Genomic DNA, 25,128 nt, shown 5'->3' with positions numbered 1-25,128 from the left:
AAACCAGCTCTACAGGAAATATTGAAAGGGGCCCTCTAAGCAAAGAGAGAGCCTAAAAGTAGTAGATCAGAAAGGAACGGAGACAATATACAGTAACTGCCACCTTACAGGCAACACAATGGCACTAAATTCATACATTTCCATAGTTACGCTGAATGTAAATGGGCTAAATGCCCCAATCAAAAGACACAGGGTATCAGTATGGGTAAAAAAAAAAAAAAAAAAAAAAAAAACCATCAATGTGCTGCCTACAAGAAACTCATTTTAGACCCAAAGACACCTCCAGATTTAAAGCAAGGGGGTGGAAAACGTTTACCATGCTAATGGACATCAGAAGAAAGCTGGGGTGACAATCCTTATATCAGATCAATTAGATTTTAAGCCAAAGACTATAATAAGAGATGAGGAAGGACACTATATCATACTCAAAGGGTCTGTCAAGAAGATCTAATAATTTTAAATATCTATGCCCCTAACATGGGAGCAGCCAACTATATAAACCAATTAATAACAAAATCAAAGAAACATATCTACAATAATACAATAGGGGAATTTAACACTCCCCTCACTGAAATGGACAGGTCATCCAAGCAAAAGATCAACAAGGAAATAAAGGCCTTAAATGACATACTGGACCAGATGGACATCACAGATATATTCAGAACATTCCATCCCAAAACAACAAAATACACATTCTTCTCTAGTGCACATGGAACATTCTCCAGAATAGATCACATCCTGGGTCACAAATCAGGTCTCAACCAGTACCAAAACACTGGGATAATTCCCTGCATATTGTCAGACCACAATGCGCCAAAGCTAGAACTCAATCACAAAGGAAATTTGGAAAGAACCCAAATACATGGAGACTAAACAGCATCCTTCTAAAGAATGAATGGGTCAACCAGGAAATTAAAGAAGAATTGAGAAAATTCATGGAAACAAATGATAATGAAAACACAACGGTTCAAAATCTGTGGGACCAGCAAAGGTAGTCCTGAGAGGAAAATGTATAGCGATACAAGCCTTTCTCAAGAAACAAGAAAGATCTCAAATACACAACCTAAACCTACACCTAAAGGAGCTGGAGAAAGAACAACAAAGGAAGCCAAAACCCAGCAGAAGAAGAGAAATCATAAAGATCAGAGCAGAAAACAATGAAATAGAAATTTTAAAAACACAAACAAACAATAGAGCAAATCAAAGAAACTAGGAGCTGGTTCTTTGAAAGAATTAATAAGATTGATAAACCCCTGGCCAGACTTTATCAAAAAGAAAAGAGAAAGGACCCAAATTAATAAAATCATGAATGAAAGAGGAGAGATCACAACCAACACCAAAGAAATACAAACAATTATAAGAACATATTATGAGCCACTCTACGCCAACAAATTTGACAATCTGGAAGAAATGGATGCATTCCTAGAGACATATAAACTACCACAACTGAACCAGGAAGAAATAGAAAACCTGAACAGACCCATAACCAGTAAGGAGCTTGAAACAGTCATCAAAAATCTCCAAACAAACAAAAGCCCAGGACCAGACAGCTTCCCAGGGGAATTCTACCAAACATTTAAAGAAGAATTAATTCCATTCTCCTGAAACTGTTCCAAAAAATAGAAATGAAAGGAAAACTTCCAAACTCATTTTATGAGGCCAGCATCACCTTGATCCCAAAACCAGACCAGGATCCCATCAAAAAAGAAAATTACAGACCAATACCCTTGATGAACACAGATGTGAAAATTCTCACCAAAATACTAGCCAATAGGATCCAACAGTACATTAAAAAGATTATTCACCACAACCAAGTGGGATTTATTCCAGGGCTGCAAGGTTGGTTCAACATCCGCAAATCAATCAATGTGATACAACACATTAATGAAAGAACAAAAACCATATGACACTCTCAATAGATGCTGAAAAAGCATCTGACAAAGTACAGCATCCCTTCCTGATCGAAACTCTTCAAAGTGTAGGGATAGAGGACATACCTCAATATTATCAAAGCCATCTATGAAAAACCCACCTCAAATATCATTCTCAATGGAGAAAAACTGAGAGCTTTTCTACTAATGTCAGGAACACAGCAGGGATGTCCATTATCACCACTGCTATTCAACATAGTACTAGAAGTCCTAGCCTCAGCAATCAGACAACAAAAAGAAATTAAATGCATCCAAATCGCCACAGAAGAAGTCAAACTATCACTCTTCACAGATGATATGATATTACATGTGGAAAACCCAAAAGACTCCACTCCAAATTTGCTAGAACTTGTACAAAAATTCAGTAAAGTGTCAGGATATAAAATCAATGCACAGAAATCAGTTGCATTTCTTTACACCAACAACAAGACAGAAGAAAGAGAAATTAAGGAGTCAGTCCCATTTATAATTGCACCCAAACCATAAGATACTGAGGAATAAACCTTACCAAAGAGGCAAACAATCTATGCTCAGAGAACTATAAAGTATTCATGAAAGAAATGGAGGAAGACACAAAGAAATGGAAAAATGTTCCATGCTCCTGGATTGGAAGAACAAATATTGTGAAAATGTCTATGTTACCTAAAGCAATCTACACATTTAATGCAATCCCTATCAAAATCCCATCCATTTTTTTCCAAGAAATGGAACAAACAATCCTAAAATTTGTATGGAACTGGAAAAGACCTCGAATAGCCAAAGGAATATTGAAAAAGAAAGCCAAAGTTGGTGGCATCACAATTCCAGACTTCAAGCTCTATTACAAAGCTGTCATCATCAAGACAGTATGGTACTGGCACTAAAACAGATACATAGATCAAGGGAACATAATAGAAAGCCCAGATATAGACCCTCAACTCTATGGTCAACTAATCTTTGAAAAAGCAGGAAAGAATGTCCAATGGAAAAAAGACAGCCTCTTCAATAAATGGTGTTGGGAAAATTGGATAGCCACATGCAGAAAAATGAAATTGGACCATTTCCTTATATCACACACAAAAATAGATTCAAAATGGATGAAGGACCTCAATGTGAGAAAGGAATCTGTCAAAATCCTTGAGGAGAACACAAGCAGCAACCTCTTTGACCTCAGCCGCAGCAACGTCTTCCTAGGAACATCGCCAAAGGAAAGGGAAGCGAGGGCAAAAATGAACTACTGGGACTTCAAGATCAAAAGCTTTTGCACATCAATGGAAATGGTTAACAAAACTAAAAGACAACTGACAGAATGGGAGAAGATATTTGCAAATGACATATCAGATAAAGAGCTGGTATCCAAAATCTATAAAGAGCTTATGAAACTCAACACCCAAAGAACAAATAATCCAATCAAGAAATGGGCAGAGGACATAAACAGACATTTCTGCAAAGAAGACATCCAGATGGCCAACGGACACATGAAAAAGTGCTCCACATCACTCGGCATCAGGGAAATACAAATCAAAACCACAATGAGATACCACCTCACACCAGTCAGAATGGCTAAAATTAACAAGTCAAGAAATGACAGATGCTGGCGAGGATGCGGAGAAAGGGGAACCCTCCTACACTGCTGGTGGGAATGCATGCTGGTGCAACCACTCTGGAAAACAGCATGGAGGTTCCTCAAAAAGTTGAAAATAGAGCTACCTTACAACCTAGCAATTGCACTACTGGGTATTTACCCTAAAGATACAAACGTAGTGATCCGAAGGGGCATGTGCACCCGAATGGTTATAGCAGCAATGTCCACAATAGCCAAACTATGGAAAGAACCTAAATGTCCATCAACAGATGAATGGATAAAGAAGACGTGGTATATACACACAATGGAATACTATGCAGCCATCAAAAGAAATGAAACCTTGCCATTTGCGACAATGTGGATGGAACTAGAGGGTATCATGCTTAGCGAAATAAGTCAATTGGAGAAAGACAACTATCATATGATCTCCCTGATATAAGGAAGTGGAGATGCAACACGGGGGGTTAAGGGGGTAGGAGAAGAATGAATGAAACAAGATGGGATTGGGAGGGAGACAAGCCATAAGTGACTCTTAATCTCACAAAACAAACTGAAGGTTGCTGGGGGGAGCGGGTTGGGAAGAAGGGGGTGAGGTTATGGACACTGGGAAGGGTATGTGCTATGGTGAGTGCTGTGAAGTGTGTAAACCTGGCAATTCACAGCCCTGTAGCTCTGGGGCTAATAATACATTATATGTTTATTTTAAAAAATTAAAATTAAAAAAAAAGAAAGAAAAGAAAAGGTAAAAATGGAACTACCCTACCACCCACCAATTGCACCACTAGTTATTTACCCAAAGGATACAAAAATGCTGATTCAAAGGGGCACACGCACCCCAATGTTTATAGCAGCACTATCAACAATAGCCAAATTAGGGAAAGAGCCCAAATGTCCATTGACTGATGAGTGGATAAAGATGATGTGGCGTGCACATGCATACACACACACACACACACACACACACACACACACACACAGGATTATTACTCTGTCATCAAAAAGAATGAAATCTTTCCATTTGCAGTGCATGGATGGAACTAGAATTTATTATGCAAAGCAAAGTAAGTCAGAGAAAGACAAATATTTTATGATTTCACTCACATTTGGAATTTAAGAAACCAAAGAGATGAACATCGGGAAGGGAAGGAAAAATAAGATTAAAATAGAGAGGAAGGGAAACTATAAATGACTCCTAACTATAAAGAATAAACTGAGGGTTGCTGAAGGGGAAGTGAGTGAGGGAATGGGTTATATGGGTGATGCGTATTAAGATGGCAATTCTGTGATGGGCGCTAGATGTTACATATAAGTGATGAATCACTAACTTCTACTCCTGTAACCAATACTACATTATTTGTTAAACAATCTGAATTTAAATCAAAAAATAATAAAATTAAATTAAAATTAAAAAGTAAAATAAAACCCAGAGGTTGGATGGAATAACATTTTGGCCACAATGAAAGTACTAGTGAAATAAAAAGAGTTATGAAAATTATTCACAGAATGTACCAGTACCACACACCACACAGAGTCCAAAGATAAAAATTCAAAACACCTAACATGAAACACTCATATTAGATAATGTGAAATTTAACTTACATTTGCTTGGAGTCCCACAAGGAAATGTAGTACAGAAAACATTAGAAAAGATAATGGCTGAGAATTGTGCAAAACTGATGGAAGATAATAATCCACAGAATTAAGAAGGCCAGCAAATCCCAAGCAAAAAAAAAAAAAGAAAAAAGAAAAAAAAATCTATACCTAGATATATTGGAACCTGTATATAAACCCCAAAAGATAAAATACTTTTTAAAGAATAGCAGTGGGTACCTGGGTGACTCAGTTGGTTAAGCATCTGCCTTCAGTTCATGTCATGATCCCAGGATCCAGGCCAAGTCCCACACTGGGCTCCCTGTCATTAGGGAGTCTTCTTCTCCCTCTACCCTTCCCTCTTGCTCATGATCTCTCACTCTCTCTCTCTCTAATAATCTTTTTTTTTAAAAAAAAATTTTTTAATTTTGTTAAAAAACAAAAGAACAGCAGTAAAACTGGTATCTAATTCCTGAAGCGCAACAACAGAAACCAAGAGACTTATATGCAGATACTATAATATGCAGAGACAAAATAACTACATATTAGAATTCTATAGTCACTAAAATATCTCTAGGACGCCTGGGTGGCTCAGTTGGTTAAGCAGCTGCCTTCGGCTCAGGTCATGATTCCAGCGTCCTGGGATCGAGTCCCACATCGGGCTCCTTGCTCCGCAGGGAGCCTGCTTCTCCCTCTGACTCTGCCTGCCTCTCTGTCTGCCTGTGCTTGCTCTTGCTCACTGTTTCTCTGACAAATTAATTAATTAATTAATTAATTAAAAAAATAAATAAAATATCTCTGAAGAAAGATGGTAGTTAAAATAGCCCAAATTCAAAATCGAATTGTAACAAAAAAAATTATCCATCTAATATTTGTCTTTATTTTTCTCTTTATTACATATATATTGCTTTTAACAGAATTAAATGCCTTAAGATAATAATGAAAAGGTCAAATGAAATTAGACATATGGAAAATCAAAGAATTCTCAGGACTTATTTAGATTCCTAATTTAACTATAAAATAACAAGATGAACAAGATTATTCTTTTTTTTAAGATTTTATTTATCTGTCAGAGAGAGAGGAAGAAAAAGAGAGAACACAAGCAGGGGGAGCAGCAAGCAGAGGCAGAAGCAGGCTCCCTGCTGAGCAAGGAGCCCGACATAGGACTCAATCCCAGGACTCTGGGATCATAAGCTGAGCTGAAGGCAGATGCTTAACAATTAAGCCATTCAGGTGTCCTCAAACAAGATGATTCTTAAAGTTATTTTTAGTTCTGCATATGATTCTGTACCTAACTAACCATATGGCTACTGCAATTATTACAATAAAAATTTCATATCATGAAATCAGTGGTAAAAGAAACTTAAAAAATTAAGTGATCTAACACAGTTGCATGTGATAAACTATATTTATATAATCAGGATTGGAATACAAAATAGAAGATAAAAGATTCATAAGACACAGACATGAGTCATCTCCCCACAAAAAGTGAGTACATACCAGAAAAAGTAACTTAATTTGAAGGGGCACGTGCACCCCAATGTTTATAGCAGCAATGTCCACAATAGCCAAACTATATAAAGATCACTTAAAAAATTAAGTGATCTAACACAGTTGCATGTGATAAACTATATTTATATAATCAGGATTGGAATACAAAATAGAAGATAAAAGATTCATAAGACACAGTCATGAGTCATCTCCCCACAAAAAGTGAGTACATACCAGAAAAAGTAACTTAATTTGAAGGGGCATGTGCACCCCAATGTTTATAGCAGCAATGTCCACAATAGCCAAACTATATAAAGAGACCAAATGTCCATCAACAGATGTATAAAGAAAGAAGATGTATGTGTGTATATACACACACATACACACATACACACACGTACACACCTGTATAGATACAGATATAGATATATACAAATATTACTCAGCCACCAAAAAAATTAAATCTTGCCATTTGCAGCAACGTGGCTGGTACCAGACAGTATTATGCCAAGCAAAATAAGTCAATCAGAGAAAGACAATAATCATATGACCTCACTCATATTTGAAATTTAAGAGAAAAAAAAAAGGGATTGTGGGAGGATAGGAGGGAAGAATAAAACAAAACAAAGTCATAGAGGGAGACAAACCATAAGAGGCTCTTAACCATAGGAAGCAAACTGAGGGTTGCTGGAGGGAAGGGGGCTGAGGGAATAGGGTAACAGGGTGATGGACATAAGGACACATGATGTAATGAGCACTGGGTATTATGTAAGACTGATGAATCACTGAACTCTACCTCTGAAAACTAATAATACACTATATATTAATTGAATTGAAATTTAAGAAAACATCCCTTAAGATTTTGAGAGAGAGAACACACACGTGTGCGTGCACACACACATGCTCATGTGTGCACATACACAAGCAGGGGAAGGCGGCAAGGAGACGGGAGAGCAGTAGACGCCATGCTGAACCAAGCCTGATGCAGGACTGGATCCCACAACACTGAGATCATGAGTGGAACCGAAATCAAAAGCTGAATGCTTAACCAACTGAGACACCCAGGTATCCCAAGGTAAATTAAAACATTCTATTAATGAACCTAGAAAATTCTAACAGTAGCAATGACTCATATAACCACTGATAGTGAGGAGCAAGTGACCTTTGTGCTACATGCAAGTAGGGGAACTTTGTACATTTGACTACCCAAACACAGAAAGGTAGTTTCTTTTTACATAAAAGAAAAATAATGTTAATGATCAAAAGTGTATGCTCACCTTGTAAAAACTCCTCCTTGCAAGCAATGAAGTAGAAGAAAACAGTGCTGACTTTCTTGGCCTGCTTTCTTTAAATCAGCCTTGAACCAAGAGTAACTAAAACACTGCACCACAAGTGTTCCAAAGAGCATAAAGCTTACTGTTAAAATACCAAAAACATTTCGTCCTTCATAGAAAAACCTGACAGATACCCAAATGTCCACAATTAAATCAGTTATATAGATTATAATGCCAAGAACTGAAAACATAAAGTGCAATTTAGTGTATTTCATTATGAATCACTAGAGCTCTTGGTTATCTATTTTCTTCTCTTATTAAAAAAAATAATAATAATAGTGCATCTGTTAGTATAGCACTGAATTTTAATTTCTACTCCTTAAATTTATTCAAAAGAATAAATATTATGAAATTGAAACACTAAAACCAAAGTGAGTAATTTTCTTTTCTAAATCTCCTATCCAGGTCCAATGTTACAAGGCTTTATTCAATCTTCTGTTTTTCAGTGATCTTCATTACAGATGACAACACCTAAAATGAAATATATATAAAAGATTCTAAAAATCTGGACTGTAATATTAAAAACCCTAGGCCATGATTTTATCAAACCCCTATTTTCCTAGAAATAATAAATTATGACTCTATATGGTTCTTATAATAGTTTGGGAAAGAAAAGCCTCAGAAATATACTTATTAGTTGAAAACTTCCTGACTACTTACCTTTTAAAAACCATAACCTACTAACAAAAATATTTATCACAGGTCCATCTACAGTGGCAAAAAATTAGAAACAATCTAACTGTGTCAACATAAGAATCAGTAAATAATGGTAGATTCACAAAATGGAATACTACAAAGCTACTAAAAAACAAATAACAAAGGTGATAGCTGTGAAAATTCTTAATATAGTTTTTAAATTTTAATTCCAGTTAACATACAGTGTGAAATTAGTTTCAGGTGTACAATATAGTGATTCAGCAACTCCATACAATACTCAGTGCTCATCACAGTGCACTTCTCAATCCCCATTACCTATTTCACCCACCCACCAGCCACCTTCCCTCCAATAACCATCAGTGTGTTCTCTATATTAAGTTAATATGCTTTTGATTCAGCAATTCCATCTAAAAATCAAGCCTAGGGAAAATGTCACAAATGTGCACAAATATATATACTATTTGCAAAACCTTCTTTATAATAGTCAAAGGTTGAAAACTGTGTAAATGACAAATGAGATCTAGTTCAATAAATTATGGTACACCAGAGTAAAGAATACACCACATAACCTTTAAAAAGAATGAAGAAGTTTTGTATAAACTGGCCTCAGAAGATCTCCCAAGACATATAAAGTGGAAAAAAAAATGCCAGAAAGATAAATATAGCATTTATGGGTTTTTAATTCTATACAGAGAGAGGAAGGAAGTTGGGAGTGGAAAGCAAATGCAACTTCAATCCTATAATTAATTATTCTTTTATATTGTTGGAATTTTTTATAAAAGACATGTACCCATATATTACTTACATAATCTCTTAAAATAAAAACAATAGTAAATGATACTTTTAAAAAATTCCAATGACTGGACAAATGTTAGCTAACAATTACTTAGCCATTGTGCCAGGTATTAAACTAAACCTTATACATAGAAACCCCCACTTAAATCTTACATCTCAAAATTTGGAGACAGGTATTATTACTATTGTGACCCCTATTTTATAAATGTGGGCTGAATCCAATCTACAGACAAGATCTGTCTGACGTGGCAGCTGCTCCCATACTTCCGGGGGTACTTGTGTCTGGGTCCTTTGTACCTGCCAGTGGTGCTTTCTGGTAGAGGCATGGAATTGATGGCTGCAGCCTCTGGGCTGGGATAAACCTCTCGGTGGATGCAGGGGCACCAAGCCAGAGCTATGGGCAGTGTAGTAGTAGCAAATGGACTGACCATTACTGCTGCAGGATTTGCAGGCTGTTATGTTTTGCAAGCCATGAAGCATATAGAGCTTCAAGCAAAACAAGTTTTCAAAGTCTACCAAAATCTACCTTCAGTGGCAGCTATTACAGAAGTGGGTTTGAACACAAAGTGCCCAAACAAGAGGCAGCATTAACAGCAGGTGTAAGCTCTACTACCAATAATGGAAAAGAGATGCTCTTCTACAAATTGTGTTTTTTAATCACCCTAAAAGGGAGGACCTCCTTATACAGCAGGAAAAATCAATGAAGCTAAAGATATAATACAAGGTCAAGACAAAAAGTGAAGTAAAAGTGCAATGAATTTTAAGTTCTTACTAGTTTATGTTTAGAAGTACTAGCTTTTTATAATAAAATGTCTCAAAGCTAAAAAAAAAAGTTCTATTCAACAATGTTTTTTTAACTTTCCTAATTGCCAATGTTTCATGTAAAACACAGATTTTTCACTGCTATCAAAAAATTGAAAGATGTGTTACAATAGACTGACCTTTCTTCATGAGCTGTGGATGCCCTAGATGGGGCATGTTCTCTCAAGTTCACCACAGTAGCCCACCACCCCTTTTCAGTCATTTCAGCAGCTGGGTCTCAATGACAATAAAGCTACCTACTAGCTGTGTCCTCAAACATGTTCTTTTACCTCCCTATGCCTTATTTTCTTTCACTTGAAATATGGAAAAAATAATGGCATATAGTTCATAGGGTTGTGGTGAAGACTAAGAAAGAGGACATATATAATACATATAAATTTCTAGGAAAGTACTTGGCAAACAGAACTCAATAAATGTTGGTTACCATTATTACCTTGCCTGCCTGAACCCTATAAGCATCTGAGTTTGCAAACTTTGACTTCACATTAAAGAATGTTAAGTTTAAAAAAAAAATACTATGGCATGATTGCAAAGCTTTGAAAATACAAAAAAAATATATGACTGGAGGAATAAAAAAATGTTAACAGTAGTTTTACCTGGGGAATTAATAGTATTATAAATGAATTTTTTTCCTCTTCTTATTCTTTTCTATATGTATGAACTGAATGTTTTCCCTCCAAAGTTCTTACAAAATACTAACCACCAATGTGACTGTACTTAGAGATGGGCCTCTAAGGAGGTAATTGAGATTAAAAGGAGTAATAAGGACAGGGCTCCAATCCAATAGGGCTGATGTCCTTATAAAAAGAAGAGACAAGGGATGCCTGGGTGGCTCAGTTGGTTGGACGACTGCCTTCGGCTCAGGTCATGATCCCGGAGTTCCGGGATCAAGTCCCACATCGGGCTCTCAGCTCCATGGGGAGTCTGCTTCTCCCTCTGACCTTCTCCTCGCTCATGCTCTCTCTCACTGTCTCTCTCTCAAATAAATAAATAAAATCTTTAAAAAAAAAAAAAGAAGAGACAACAGAGACCTCCCCCCTACACACACTCCACTCCCATACCCACACAGGAAAGGCCACATGAGTATGCAGCTAAGAAGCAATCATATGCAACTCAAAGTGAGAGGCCTCACTAGAACCAACCCTGCTGGCACCTTGATACTGGACTACTAGTCTCCAGAACTGTGAAAAAATAAATGTCTGTTGTTTAAGTCACAAAGTCTGTAGTTATTCTGTTACGGCAGCCCAAGTAGACTAACACCCTACATGATCTATAAAGAATGCTTATCACTTTAAAAACCAGGAGGTGAAAATGTTACTGAAAACACACACCAGCTAATACTTAGTGTTCTTGTCATTTTACCACTTACAAGTTTTTGTTTAAAGTTTTCAAAATAAAACTAAAAGGTATTTCACTCTTCATAATGAAAAAAAAAATCACTATCACTAGTTTCCCTGACAAGAATGCTATGGCCAATGGGATGGAAAACAGTAATTTTAAAATCTGAGTTTTCCCAAAAGAGCAGGCCATGAATTTCCATGTGTTAAGTTTCTTATCTTAAAATGAAAGACATAAGTATGGAGTTTAGAAGGATGAGACTTAATCAGAAGGTTCTGTTCAACTGAAAATACTTACTTAGAACCTACCATGTGCTGTTCTAGGCTTTGGGGATATAGCAAATGACAAAAGAAACAAACAAAAAAAAAAATCCCTGCCCTTGTGTAATTTACATCTGAACAGAGAAAGAACGTCAATTAACAATAAAAATAATATTATTATTTATTAAATAAATAAATGAATTGAATATTATATTGGAAGGTGATAAGTGCTATGGAAAAAATACAAACCTTGGTGTTGGAAGTAGAGACGGGCACATCATGAGTTGCATTTTTAATTAGAATGGTCAGGACAGAGAGTACCTGGGTGGATTGGTCAGTTAAGTGTCTGGCTCCTGATCTCAGCTCAGGTCTTGAATGGTCAGGACAGGCCTCCCAGAGAAGATGGCATATAAGCAGTGAAATTAGTCATGTGAATATCATGTGGAAAAGTGTTCCAGGTGCAAAGAACAGCTAGTTTGAAAATCTAATGTATCAGACTTCAAATATGTCCTCCAGAAACAAAAGTTCCACAAAATATTGGCAAATTCCTTACCACGGTTATACTGGATGTGTTTAATGTGCATCCAGTCCTGCTCTAATATTCTAAAAAATGTAACTTCTTAAGCTTCACTATGTAGGGAGGAACAGCACATCACATATATAATGGAAAAATAGTAATAACAGTAGCTATCATCGTTCAGTATCTACTCAGTGTGTGAAGTACTATACATACATTTACTTTAATACTCACAAATCTCTTTGGGAAGGGTATTATTGGCCAAAACACTGAGACTTAGATATGTTGGGTATTTAGATGAGTTATCTCTAATGAGTAAATCATTTTAATGTAGATAATTTCCTTAACATTACAGATTTTAATACCTAAGCACTCCACATGTACATTTCTTAACCACTTTCCCCACAAAGAGAATTTCCTTTACCCAGCTATGGATATAGAAAATACTAGCAGTTTTGAAATAAATTTTACAAGACAAGAAAAATACTTTCTAAGAAACATAGAAACTCCATTATTAGCAAAACATTTTCAACAGACTAATGTGACATGGCAATGTCTCTATTCCTAATTTAATCAGGCAGAACATAATGCCAATCAAAAAGAAAACTACAAAGCAAGAAAATAAATACAGCAGCTCTCATAAAGAAAGCCTACACCTCCTTCAATAACCACATAGTGACTTAACTTGTATGAAGGCTAGTTCCTCTCTATCCCTACAGTTAAACACTTTTTCCAATTATTACCTTAGGAGAAATAATACCACCTATAAAATTTGACTTTACAGAGAATTCATGACACTTGCTGACTTAATAGGACAGTTTCAATCCAATTTCATTCAGAGGTCAACTCAGCTATGTGGCTAACCGGCTGCCAGCCAAATGACCTTTGCTCACTGTACATAATCTCTTTGTCATAAGGCATATGTTTGAAGAAGTAAAAACTAGCAAACTTTCATTTGTCAACAAAATTCAACATATATAAAATGGAGACTTACTTGTCAAATATAAAAAGCCTTCTTTAACTCAAAGTCTCTCCTGGAAAATCTTCATCATGGGAATCTTTTATTTCTTGTTCACTGAAAACAAGTACCATTAAAGGGCGTGTAAACCTTTCAGCACGAATACTAAAATGAAACTGAAGTCATCTGTTAGTCATATGTGGGATTTTTTCATCTAGTGATAAGAGAGTTTGTATCATTGCAACTACAGTACACCCCTTTATCATTGTCACATTGGGAGAAGGAATAACATGGCTCCTCTCACAGGCTGACTAGGTTACAAGGTTTAACTGTATTCAAAATTTAAGTTTTAAGAAAATACAATTTACCTCACAGAATATCCAAGTAGACAACAAGTGTTTGAAAAGGAAGGAGAGAGATTCTTACATTTGAAGTACTCTGATAAAGAATTCACAAAGTATTTTTTTAACTTAGTCTTACCTTTTTCAAACTGTATACCTTAAAACCTGTGTCCCAAAAACACGATTGTTGGTTTCCCAAAATAAATACTACAGTTGTTCTATTTCCAAGCCTTTTCTCAAGATTATTTACTGTCTAGAATGCCTTTCCTACCTCCATCTACCTGATGAGGTTATATCAAGTCCTTTAAGGATCAGCTCAAAACCCTACCACCTTTAAGCTTTCCCAATCTTCCCAATTAATTTGACTCACTCTCTTCCTCCTTGCAATCCTATCACTTCAACTATACTTCTCTAGGATTTACTCAGATATTCTTTAAAATAAGATAATGTATGTCTCCTTCCTGGTAATAAGCCTCTAGAAAGCCAACTATAATTTTAACACCCACCCCATATGTCTATAATAATACTATGCATACTGTAGGTAGATGATAAATAATTATAAATGTAACTGAACAGAATATAAAATCTTTGGGTTTTTTTGTTTTGTTTTGTTTTTTGGTGGGCAGGAAAGCAAAGTGTATTGAGTTTTATTGGGTACAATGCTCCCAAAGAGGGCAAGGACCCCGGAAGATTGCCCAAAATAATTCTTATTTCTTGGACAAGAGCTTAAACTTCAAGTCACATACTAAACATATCCACAAAGACAATTTTGTAGTAGCAACCTAGAACTCTCTTCTAAGTTCAACCCATATTTACCCAAAGTCTACTACAGATTTCTTTACCAGGATATCCCACAATCATCCCAATTTTAATTTGTCTAAACAAAGTTAACTACCCAAATTCTACTCCCCCTCTTCAGCTGGTAGGTCCTTGTATGACTCAACTGAGGTCACTAGAGTTTTAAATTATTTGTTAAGTCCATTTGGCAGATGGAAGACCTTGGCAATGAGTTAAAAGAAACAGAGATGGAATCCACAAGGGAAACTCTATTTTAAAACAAAAAGCCAAGGGATAAAAAAATGGAACTGCCCACCAGTCCCAGAAATTGCTGTTCCACCCTCTTCTCAAAGGTTTGTTGAATTTCCAGCACCAGGTTTTTCAAAAGAGAAAATGGAGATAGCTTCCTGACTGAATAGCCATTAAGAGACTACAAATAAATAAAACTGGGGAGTTGAAAGTAACTGATGTGAGGAATTTTGATGGTTCTTCAAACATTTTTTTAAAGGGCATATTGCCCTTTCAGCAAAGGTTTTTGAAACACTTTTTCATTACAAGTACATCTTTGAGACACAAGGCAAAGAAATTTGTCACCCATAAAACAGGTGTGTCTTTCAAGAAATCCAGAATATTAAACTAACGATTTGTAAAACAAATACTGTAAAATAGTAGTCTCTTCTTCAGAAACACCTGCAAAAAAAGTGTTAAAATATGTTTCCTAAATTTTATAACCACAAGCATCTAATGTGTCATTCTCCTACGTGCTTTGAAAAAGACAAGTAGGGACAGCGGATATGGGACAAAGGTATGTATCTCTTTCGCGGTAGCTTACGTACAACTATCATGAAATGGATTGTAGAATCTGCGCATTTCCTTTTAGGCAAATCGTAACTCAATTTTTATTAATAGGAAGGGGTGGTTTAATACTGGGATAGTCCAAGCTTAGCAGATTAGAAAAAGGCTCCTCATTAGCGAAAATGGGACAAAACTCAAGGCCGAGCTAGGTCTCTGGGCAGGAACACAGCACAAGGAGAGAGGCCCAAGCTCCCTGAATCTAACGAGAGGGGGCCAAGTGTTGGGGCAAGACAGCCAGGAACACGGCTTCAGACCCTGAGCTGGGTTCACACAGCTGGCACCCCGCCAAGTCTCCGAATCCCCGTTTCATTTGCAGAACAAACATTAAAAGTGTCTTCTTCCTCGTGTCCTTAGGAGAATTAAATGAGATAGTGTTTAGAAAAAGGACTTAGCATGGCAGTGAGCACTAAGTAAATACTAGTTGCCCCTATTTATCATAAAAAGCAAACAGGTTTCTTACCTCACACACAAAACACACACACATCGCCATTGCCTGAAAATAAGAAGCCCTCCTTCCAAGAATTTAGTGCTCCGCAACGAACCCCAAATCGGCCTGCCCTGTGCTCCACAAGACTTCCCAGGTTAAAATGTCTCTCGTCCACTGGGATGAACGCCACAAATTGCTGTGAAGTCACCTCGTTGTGACAGGAAATGGCGCGCGGCCAGTAGAACGCAACCTCGCCTCGAGACGCCTCACGCCTCGCGCCCTGGACTGCGCTCCCGCCTCCGCCTACGGAGCCCCGGCGGCGTCAGGTGACCTCTGGCCCCGCCCCCCCGCGCAGCAGGCGATTTCCCCTCCTCCTGCTCGCGCTTCCTCGCGCTACTGCTGGCCCCGCCCCACCTCCTCTCCCGCATCCGCCTAGTCGCGGCTTCCGTGTTCAAGTCGTTGCGCCGCCGCGGCCTGCAGCCCCGGTCATGTCGGCCGTTTTGCAGCGCATCGAGCGGCTCTCCAGCCGGGTGGTGCGCGTCCTGGGCTGTAACCCGGGACCCATGACCCTGCAGGGCACCAACACCTACTTGGTAGGGATCGGCACCAGGTAAACGTCCCTATTCCTCTCTAACAAACGTCCCGGCCTGCGGGACGCCCAGAGCTGGGGCTGGGACGACTGCTCGGCGAAGGCGGCCCTGCAACCTGGAGCTCAGTGTCCAGTCCCGTCCAGGCAGCCGCACCGAGGACCACCTTCCGACGCCCCCATTCCAGGCCTCCCCCAAATCGCTGCAATACCGGCTGGTAACCTACCTCAGAAATGACTAATGAGGGTGAAATAGTGAGAAAAATCAAAACTACCAGTTTTTGAAACCCAATGGGCTTTGCCTAATGTTAAATGTTTAAGCTGTTGAGTGTTTTAAACTGTGTTTAAGCTGTTGAGAAATTAGGATCGCCTGGAGTTAGAAATCCAAGAAAGCATTTACTTTGCTCACCTTCTGACTTTTCACTAGTGTTTTGCTCAAGAGTCTTAACTTGCCCTTCACAAAAATGGTTAATTGTGCTGAGGCCTTTTTCTTAACTAAGCGGCAGAGGGCAGGATTTTCATGCTTCCAAATTGCTGGAGTCTGAAACACCAAGGAGCCCCGTAGTTCTTGGGAAAGAGGAGCAGACTAATTTTGGTTTTCGTTACTATTGTGTAACCTCATTTAAGTTACTTTGCATATGGAATAACCTATATGTATTTCTAAGATTCTTCTTTTGTTCAGCTGCATTATTTTAGTGTAATTTTGCCTAAGTGGTGAGTAAGATACGGTGTACTTCACAAATGTGCATGAACAAAATTTTATATGCTTCGTCTTTAGTATACCCTAGGTAATACAAAATAAAAATAAAATACAGTTCCCCTTAAGCGTAGAATTTAATTGTATATTTCAAGATGTGTTAAAATTAACATAACTGATTTCTAAAAAACAGTTTAGTCGTAATTGGAGTTTCCACTTGAAGTATCTGCTGGATTTGCCTTTTTCCAGTAAATCAGAATTTTAGATGGAGCAGAATGAAGGAACTAGAAGTACTGAAGTCAGACAGGCAGAAGTTAGGTTCAGAAGAAACAATGTAGGGTCCAGTAGGTACAGGAGCTTAGGCTGCCTCCAGAATCTAGGACGATAGAGAATTCAGCGGAAAAACCTACTTTAGAGTGGAGTCTGTCTTGTCTGGGACTCCCTCACCCCAGAAGTCCATAGGCATTCTCTTCTCTCTTCAGTGTGTCATGTTAAACTAGTTGTAACATCAGTACCTATTCTAAAAATTGACCATAGTCAAAATTGCCCTAAAAAGTCTCTTAGGAGGCACTGTGTTAGAGATCATGTACAATCACAAGAAGTTTGGTGCAGCCTGCTTTTTCTTCCAGCAATAAAGCAGATGGCTGGTTCTGTTTGAAAACCAGATGAAGAAGTTGGCTTGCATTTAGGGGCCATGTTGTATGAAAAATACATACTGTTATCTTTAAACACTAGAACCACATTCAGTGTAGCAAAGTGCTTGCGCTAAAAAGAGACATAAAGAACCTGAAAGTAACTGAGAGAAGACATTCATGGTCTCCCACTTTACACTGCTTCCACTACTACTCACATAAAGTCATGGGGTGGAATGGCCAGTGGAATCACTCATATGTGATACATATATGGATGAATCCATATAGTCGCGCTAGAATAAGTTAGTGTGTAGATAATGCTACTCTACTGTATAAAGTAGAAGTCAGATGGCAAGCAATGAATACTAACTGGGTTCAAGTAAGAGGTTCAGATATTGGTATCCACCTGTCTGCACAAAACTGTTCTAAGATCACAGGTGGCTCCTACATCACCGAATCCAATGGCATTTTTCCATTCCCATTTTATTTGAACTTCAGTATCTTTTGACACTGTTGACCATTCCCTCCTTGATTTGCTAATGCCACATTCTCCTGGTTTCCTTTTACCTCTCTGGCTGTTCTTTCTCAATCTCCTTCATGGAATCCACCTCTTTACCAGATCTTTAAGTGTGTGAGTTCCTTAAGATGTAATCTCAGTCTCTCCTATTCTCATCTATATTCCCTACCTAGGTGATCTTACCAACTTCCTTCGTGTCAAATGAATTGCCCTAAATGAATTTAGGGAATACCAAATGAATTTCCAAATGAAATTCATTTGGATTTCAAATTAATTTTCCCTAAAGCATTACTAAACCTAGTGTGATGCCTAGTGTATAGGTACTCAGTACCATTTGAATGGATAAATAAAAGATCTTCTGAAGCGTATTTCCATGTTTCTCTTCTGCTCAAGAAACTCTAAAAGCTGCAGTTTTAACCTTTATTACCAAAACTGTAACTCCCTGGAGGGCAAATAGTTTATCTTTTAATAGGGAAAGGCAATCTAATGTAGTAATTAGAGTTAAGACTCTGTACTCTTGTCACCTAAATCCAAACCCTAGCTTATGACTTCAGACAAGGCAGTTGATTCTCTAAGCTTCAGGTTCTTTATCTGTACACTGAGAATTGAATAGCATCCACCTCAAAGGATATTATGAAGATTCAGTGAAATTTATATTAAAAATCTAATCAAAAGCACTTAACAAATCCTAGCATATGGAAAGCATACTATTATGTTAGCTACTACTATCACTTCTTCCATCATAGCATCCAGACAACACTAGGTTCATGGTAGGTGCTCAGAAAATACCTAATGATTTGCATCTTATAATGAACATAACAGTATCTTATACATGGTAATCATTCATTAGAATTTGAACTAAACTTATTCAACATATATATATTGAGTGCTTACTTTGTGGCCAGGACTATTCTAGATTACTAGGGGTACATCAACAAATAATAATTCATTCATAGTAACTCAGACCTGATTTTATCATCTCTTCTCTTCCTCCTCTACCAGAATCAGGGGTTCTTAATTGGAACTCTATGGTCCTAAAAACGATATAGTTCAGGGAGTCTCACCTCAGCGAGGCGGGATGGGAGGGAGCTGAATTATGCCCTTATTAAAATACCTCAAACTGAAAATTAGCCTTTATTCAATTATAAATATGGACAACAAACCATAGTAGTAGTAGCAGTACCTATGATTTTTTTCTCTAATATTTTCATTGCATATTATAGTCATGATAGATATCTCAAAATTGCATGTGTATTCATCTCCATTTAGAAATTATGATCATTGGGGCACCTGGGTAGCTCAATGGTTAAGCGTCTGCTGGGCTCCCTGCTTAGCTCAGCGGGGAGTCTATTTCTCCCTCTTCCTCTGCCTGCTGCTCTGCCTACTTGTGCGTGCATGCACACGCACTCCTCTCTTTCTCAACAATAAATATAATATTTTTTAAAAAGAAAAGAAAAGAAGTTATGATTATTCTAAGCTTTGATGCTGATCTTGTTACTTTATATGGTAGTAAAGAAGCACATGTAACACTATAGCATAATGTTTTTAATTTTGATAACTATTTCAATAGAATTGATTTATTTTGTAATCTTACATGTTTTATTTTATACACTCCAAAAAAATTATTCTGAGACTAGTCCATAGCCCACACTGCCAAAGGGGCCCAAAACATCAAAAAGGTTAAGAACACATTACCTAAAGTTGTCCATCAAAACCTACTGAAGTATTCCCCATATCCAAAGAAAATGGGCATTGCAGTTAGAAAGGTGTGGGTTCAAATATATCCTGTGCTGGAAGTCGTTAAGTCTAGGCAAGTTACGGTATTACATATATGTCTGACATGTCAAGGCCTCAGTTTCCTCATCTGTACAATGAGAGTAAAATTTTGGGATTGTTTTGATGATTAAATAAAATGAAAGATAGCCACTACCTTATTTATTCATCCAACAAACATTTACTATCAAGTACATGCCACCATCTAGATCCTGGCAAAATCAGACCAGATTCCTCCCCTCATGGAACTTAAATTTGTAAGCTGTGAGAAGGTGTGGAGATAGGCAAAATTAATAAACAAGTAAATATATAATATGTCACATGGTAATAAGTGCTATGAAGAAAAAGCAAGGAAAGATGGCTGGCAGCGTCATAAAAATTCATCATAACCCAAACCATATTTATCTCAAATTTGCTCCCTCCAGTGTTTATAGTCTTAATTAATCACATACCAGTCATCTTACCTAGAAACCTCAAAATCATTTTTTCCCTTTCCTTCCAGATCCAGTTGTTTAAAAAAAAATCCTGTTGATTGTGCCTCCTAAATGTTTTTTAACCACCACCTCCATATATTTCCACTGCCTACAGAACCTCATAATGTATTTGTGGGCCAGTATATCCATCTAGTTTCCCTTTCTCCAGAAGGGGCAGTTATAATTCTATGTACTTGTAAAGTAGAGCCATTGGTCTATGGAACTTAAGGTGTAGATAAAAGCCTGTGGATCACAGGCCATTGTCCCCACCTCCACCCCAACCCCTCCCCCATTGGAGGAGAGTTTGGTTTTTTTGGCTGTGCATCTCAGGGAACAGGGTTAGGGAAACAAACCATCCAATATAAAATAGCCATTCAGATACTTCAGGCCATATTTACCCCATTTGAATGTTCTGCAGAATGTTGTTTATCTGTCCCTGTTACTGTTTGTTCTCATAGCTTCCTCTTCCCACTTTCCACTAGAATGCAAACAGGATTTTTTGTCTTGCAAGAAAGGCATGGCACATAGTAGACAATTTATAGTTAATAATGTATTAATGAGTGAATGACTGAGACTTTTCATCAAGACTAACCTTCTCTCCCCCAACCTGAATTAGGGAGGTACTATTGTGAAGCAGCATGAATTAAAAATTTATGAGTTGGTTCTTGAGGAGGAAGATGTCCTGCTTATATATATATATATATATTATATTTATATACATATTTATATATATTATTTACATATATGTAAAATCAGGAAAATTTTATAGAGAAAGACCATCATCCCATGAAATGGTGAGGAAGGGCAAACAGAATAAAGAAGGTTCAGAACCACAAGCAGAAAAATATAACTGATAGGGTTGTTTAGGTAAAGAAATAAAGCAACTCAGACATCTCCCCATGCTTCCCTATTCCTTTCATTTTCATGTGGAAGGAAGCCAATGTAAAACTTTAATGATAAGTTTTGCATGTAGTGCAGAAGACTAGGTTTCTTGAGGAATACCTCTGAATCTAATTCTTTCATATCTATGAGACGTCTGAATATGTTGTAAAAGATCTCAAAGGCAGAGTGGATAAAAGCACATATTCTGGAGACAGAATACCCAGGTTTGAATGCTCGCTTTGCCATTTATTTGCAGAGTAACCTTGGGCAAGTTATATAATAAAATACCTCCTTTAAATAGTTGTGATGAATAACACAATTGTTAAAGTATGTAAGGTCTTTGGAGTAGTGCCATATTTAAGTGGTATGTAAGTATTCAATATTATTGTGCCTTGAACTTGCCAAGTTCAGACTTATATGGAGCTTTAAGATTTTTTCAGAGAACTTTTCTTACAGTGAGATTACAATAGTTAGGGCAAAATGTCATATAGCTGGTTTTCAAGCAGGTTGAAAGCCAAGCAATTTAAGCAGTTTCTTAAATGTAATAGGAATTATCTGTGTGAGAAATGTGCTTCTATTAATTCTGTGTTCCAATTGTGTGATTACTGTCCATTTAATTTTCAGGAGAATCCTCATTGACACTGGAGAACCAGCAATTCCAGAATATATCAGCTGTTTAAAGCAGGCTCTGACTGAATTTAACACAACAATCCAGGAAATCATAGTGACTCATTGGCACCGTGATCATACTGGAGGCATAGGAGATATTTGTAAAAGCATCGATAATGGTAAACAGAAAACATTAATTAAGCTCTTTGAGAAAAACTATGTTTTCAGAATAATTTATTTCTGTTACAGAACTAAGTAAGCCAGTCAGTCATTTACTGAATACCTCATATACTTAATGGTACTTCTAGAAATTAATATACTTTTGATACTGCCCCCCATTTTAACAAAAGAGGAAAGGAAAAGTCCTATTTTCTATTTCAAAACTCTAATCCCTCTTAATTTTCCCCTTTTCCCAGGGGAAAGGTTAGTGGATTTTGTATGTAGTAGTAATAATGACAGTTGCTGCTTCAGAGTTAATAATAAGTAACCACTCTTGAGCATTTACTATGTGCCAAGCACTGTGATAAAACACTACATGGGTCTGTGAGGTAGCTTCTATTACTGTCCACACTCTAAACATGATCTCAGGTCTTCTATAACTTTAAGGCAATTACTATGATACACGAAAATCCTGGGGAAAGATCATTGTATTGACAGTTCTCCATCCCTGACAGTTCTGACACTTTACCATCTTGGTCCTTTTACCCCCATCTCACAATCACACACATCAATTCCTTCCTTCCTTCCTTTAACAGATTCAAATGACCATTCTTGCCCAGGCCCTGTTCTTGGTGCAAGGGGTGTGGCAGTGCACAAAACAAAGACTCTGCTCTCCTGAAGCTTGCATTTTAGTAGGGAAGGTAAATGGTAAATAAATAATAGGTCAGAGGTGATAGGTGCTATGAAGAAAAATAAAGCTAAGTGAAGAAAAAGGGGAGAGAAAATAAAGTGACAGAAGGCAGTAGCTTGTATCTAAGGTGGCTAGGGAGAGGGAGAAAGCTATACAGGTATCTGAGAGGAGCCTATGCCAGACTGAAGACATTGCAGGAGCAGAGCTACTGGAATTGGGGTATACTTGGCAAGTTCAGGGCAGATGAAGGACAGGAGGGTCAGGAACATTCATTCACAGAAGGGACATACATACACATTCATCTTGTGTTTTTAAATATTTTTAAATGTCTTCTTTTTAGGACTTGAGACTACAATTAGGACACCAAGGTGTTACCAACCAAAGCACCCTAGATCACCAGGCTGCCCATTAAAAAAAATGCTTTAACCTCACTTTGTTATCCTCTAGCCTCCTTTCGTACAATCCTAGAGGACTGTATGCCACAAGAAATCATCTTTCAGTCTAACTTCTCCTCACCTTTCTCTTGTCTATCTACCCATTACATTTTGTGAATTAAAAAAAACTATGCTAGACAACTATCATATGATCTCCCTGATATGAGGAAGTGGAGATGCAACATGGGGGGTTAAGGGGGTAGGAGAAGAATAAATGAAACAAGATGGGATTGGGAGGGAGACAAACCATAAGTGACTCTTTTTTTTTTTTAATATTTTATTTATTTATTTGTCAGAGAGAGAGAGAGCATGCTAGCACAGAGAGACAGAGTGGTAGGCAGAGGCAGAGGGAGAAGAAGGCTCCCTGCGGAGCAAGGAGCCTGATGTGGGACTCGATCCCAGGATGCTAGGATCATGACCTATGCCAAAGGCAGCTGCTTAACCAACTGAGCCACCCAGGCGTCCCATAAGTGACTCTTAATCTCACAAAACAAACTGAGGGTTGCTAGGGGGAGGGGGGGTGGGAGAAGGGGGGTAGGGTTATGGACACTGGGGAGGGTATGTGCTATGGTGAGTGCTGTGAAGTGTGTAAACCTGGTGATTCACAGACCTGTACCCCTGGGGATAAAAATATATGTTTATAAAAAATTAAAATTTTAAAAAAAAACTATGCTGAAGGTTCTTGACTAGCTTTGGCCAAATTTTTTGGCATGAGTTTTAATTTAATGTTAAATTAAATATTAATGTTAAACATTTTAAATGTTTATGGCCTACTTTTTCTCCTTCATAAATCAACTTTATTGACCTTGAATTTGTATACATAAAATTTAGCCATTTTAAGAATATAGTTTGATAAACATCTTTGTGACCAATCTAGTCAACAGAAAGAATACTCTCATGACCCCAAAAAGAGGTCTCCTCCTGCCTGTCTGCAATGATTCCCCCTCTAGCAACCACTGATCTGCTTTATTTCACTATAGATTAATTTTGCCTATTCTAAAATGCCACATAATGGAAGCATACAGAATCACTATCTGGCTTCTTTCACACAGCGTCATGTTTTTGAGATCACCTATGTTTCAGTATCAATAGGTTTTTCCATTATTGCCAAGTGGTAATCCATGGGAGGACTATACCAGGATTTGTTTATCCATTCATCTGTTAATGGACACCTAAGCTCTATCTTTAAATTAAAAATTAGGAGTACATGAGTGGTTCAGTTGGTTAAGCATCTAACTCTTGATTTCAGCTCAGGTCATGATCTCAGGATCATGAGATCCAGCCCTGTGTTAGGCTCCATGCTCAGTGAAGAATCTGCTTGAGATTCTCTCCTCCTCCCGCGGCCTCTACCCCTGCATGTGCACACGCACATGCACACTCACTGTCTCTCTCTCAAAAATAAAAAAGAATCTTTTTTAAAATTTTTAAATCATTTTTTGCTCCATACAAAATAATGAATATTTGCATAATAGATTATGATTTAAAGAAGATAAAGGCGATTTTCCTCGTAGCCACTAAAATTTTAATACTTTGAAAACTAGCTCATCAACTTTCATTCTGAACTGTATTGAAGCTAGACCAGCTGGATGTAGACCTTGAGTTGCCCAGCACTGAAACAGTTCAGAGGTACCTTTCAGAATCTCCCCTCAAGAGTCCATGTATTTCTTCATTCTCTAAACCCTTAATTGCTAGCATTCTTGTTCCATTTTGTTCTATTATTTTCTTTGCTCCATATCATTTTACTACTTCAGTTAATTATTAGTATGGCAGAAATTTGTCAGCTGCTTTATGATGCTAACAACCTGTGGTTTTACTGGCAACACCGAAATTACAAATGTCATTTCTAAGATTCCTTTGAAAAGATACAGCAACCTTGCTTTCAAACATTTAAGATACAATCAGTGTATAATTCTAGAACTCCCAGTAGTTGGCAGGAAGCCACAATTTTACTAGACATGAGAACTATATAGCCCCAGGCTGCCCCAGTGTTTTGGCTTCTTTTTGAGTAAATCTTATAA

At 37.5% G+C, this 25,128-nt stretch overlaps 2 protein-coding genes and 1 pseudogene across 11 annotated transcripts in view; 2 read left to right on the top strand and 1 right to left on the bottom strand.

The window, feature by feature from the left end:
• XKR9 (XK related 9) overlaps positions 1–25,128 on the bottom strand; it is a 100,678-nt gene that overhangs the window by 41,033 nt on the left and 34,517 nt on the right. For 4 of the 6 annotated variants that reach the window (XM_032315562.1, XM_032315565.1, XM_032315566.1 and 1 more), the window contains 2 exons: positions 13,294–13,374; positions 7,854–8,381 (listed from right to left, as the gene is read on the bottom strand). In XM_032315562.1, the coding sequence (XP_032171453.1) occupies positions 7,854–8,125 (272 nt within the window). In that variant the 5' untranslated portion in view covers positions 8,126–8,381; positions 13,294–13,374. Of the gene's footprint in view, positions 1–7,853; positions 8,382–13,293; positions 13,375–13,737; positions 14,041–15,690; positions 16,022–25,128 lie in introns of those variants that run through there. The other 2 variants (XM_032315563.1, XM_032315567.1) reach the window with 2 other exon arrangements.
• LOC116574775 lies at positions 9,735–10,103 on the top strand (annotated as a pseudogene).
• The window catches only part of LACTB2 (lactamase beta 2), a 33,599-nt gene continuing 24,526 nt past the window's right edge, over positions 16,056–25,128 (top strand). For all 5 annotated transcript variants that reach the window (XR_004279479.1, XM_032315572.1, XM_032315568.1 and 2 more), the window contains exons 1-2: positions 16,056–16,267; positions 21,842–22,005. Coding sequence is in view for 4 of the 5 variants with exons in the window: in XM_032315572.1 (XP_032171463.1) it covers positions 16,146–16,267; positions 21,842–22,005 (286 nt within the window). In the remaining variant the exon portion in view is untranslated. The remainder of the gene's footprint in view (positions 16,268–21,841; positions 22,006–25,128) is intronic.

Source organism: Mustela erminea, chromosome 16, assembly GCF_009829155.1.
Source record: "Mustela erminea isolate mMusErm1 chromosome 16, mMusErm1.Pri, whole genome shotgun sequence".
Taxonomy (NCBI): Eukaryota; Metazoa; Chordata; class Mammalia; order Carnivora; family Mustelidae; genus Mustela; species Mustela erminea.
This window is presented reverse-complemented; position numbering and strand designations above follow the sequence as displayed.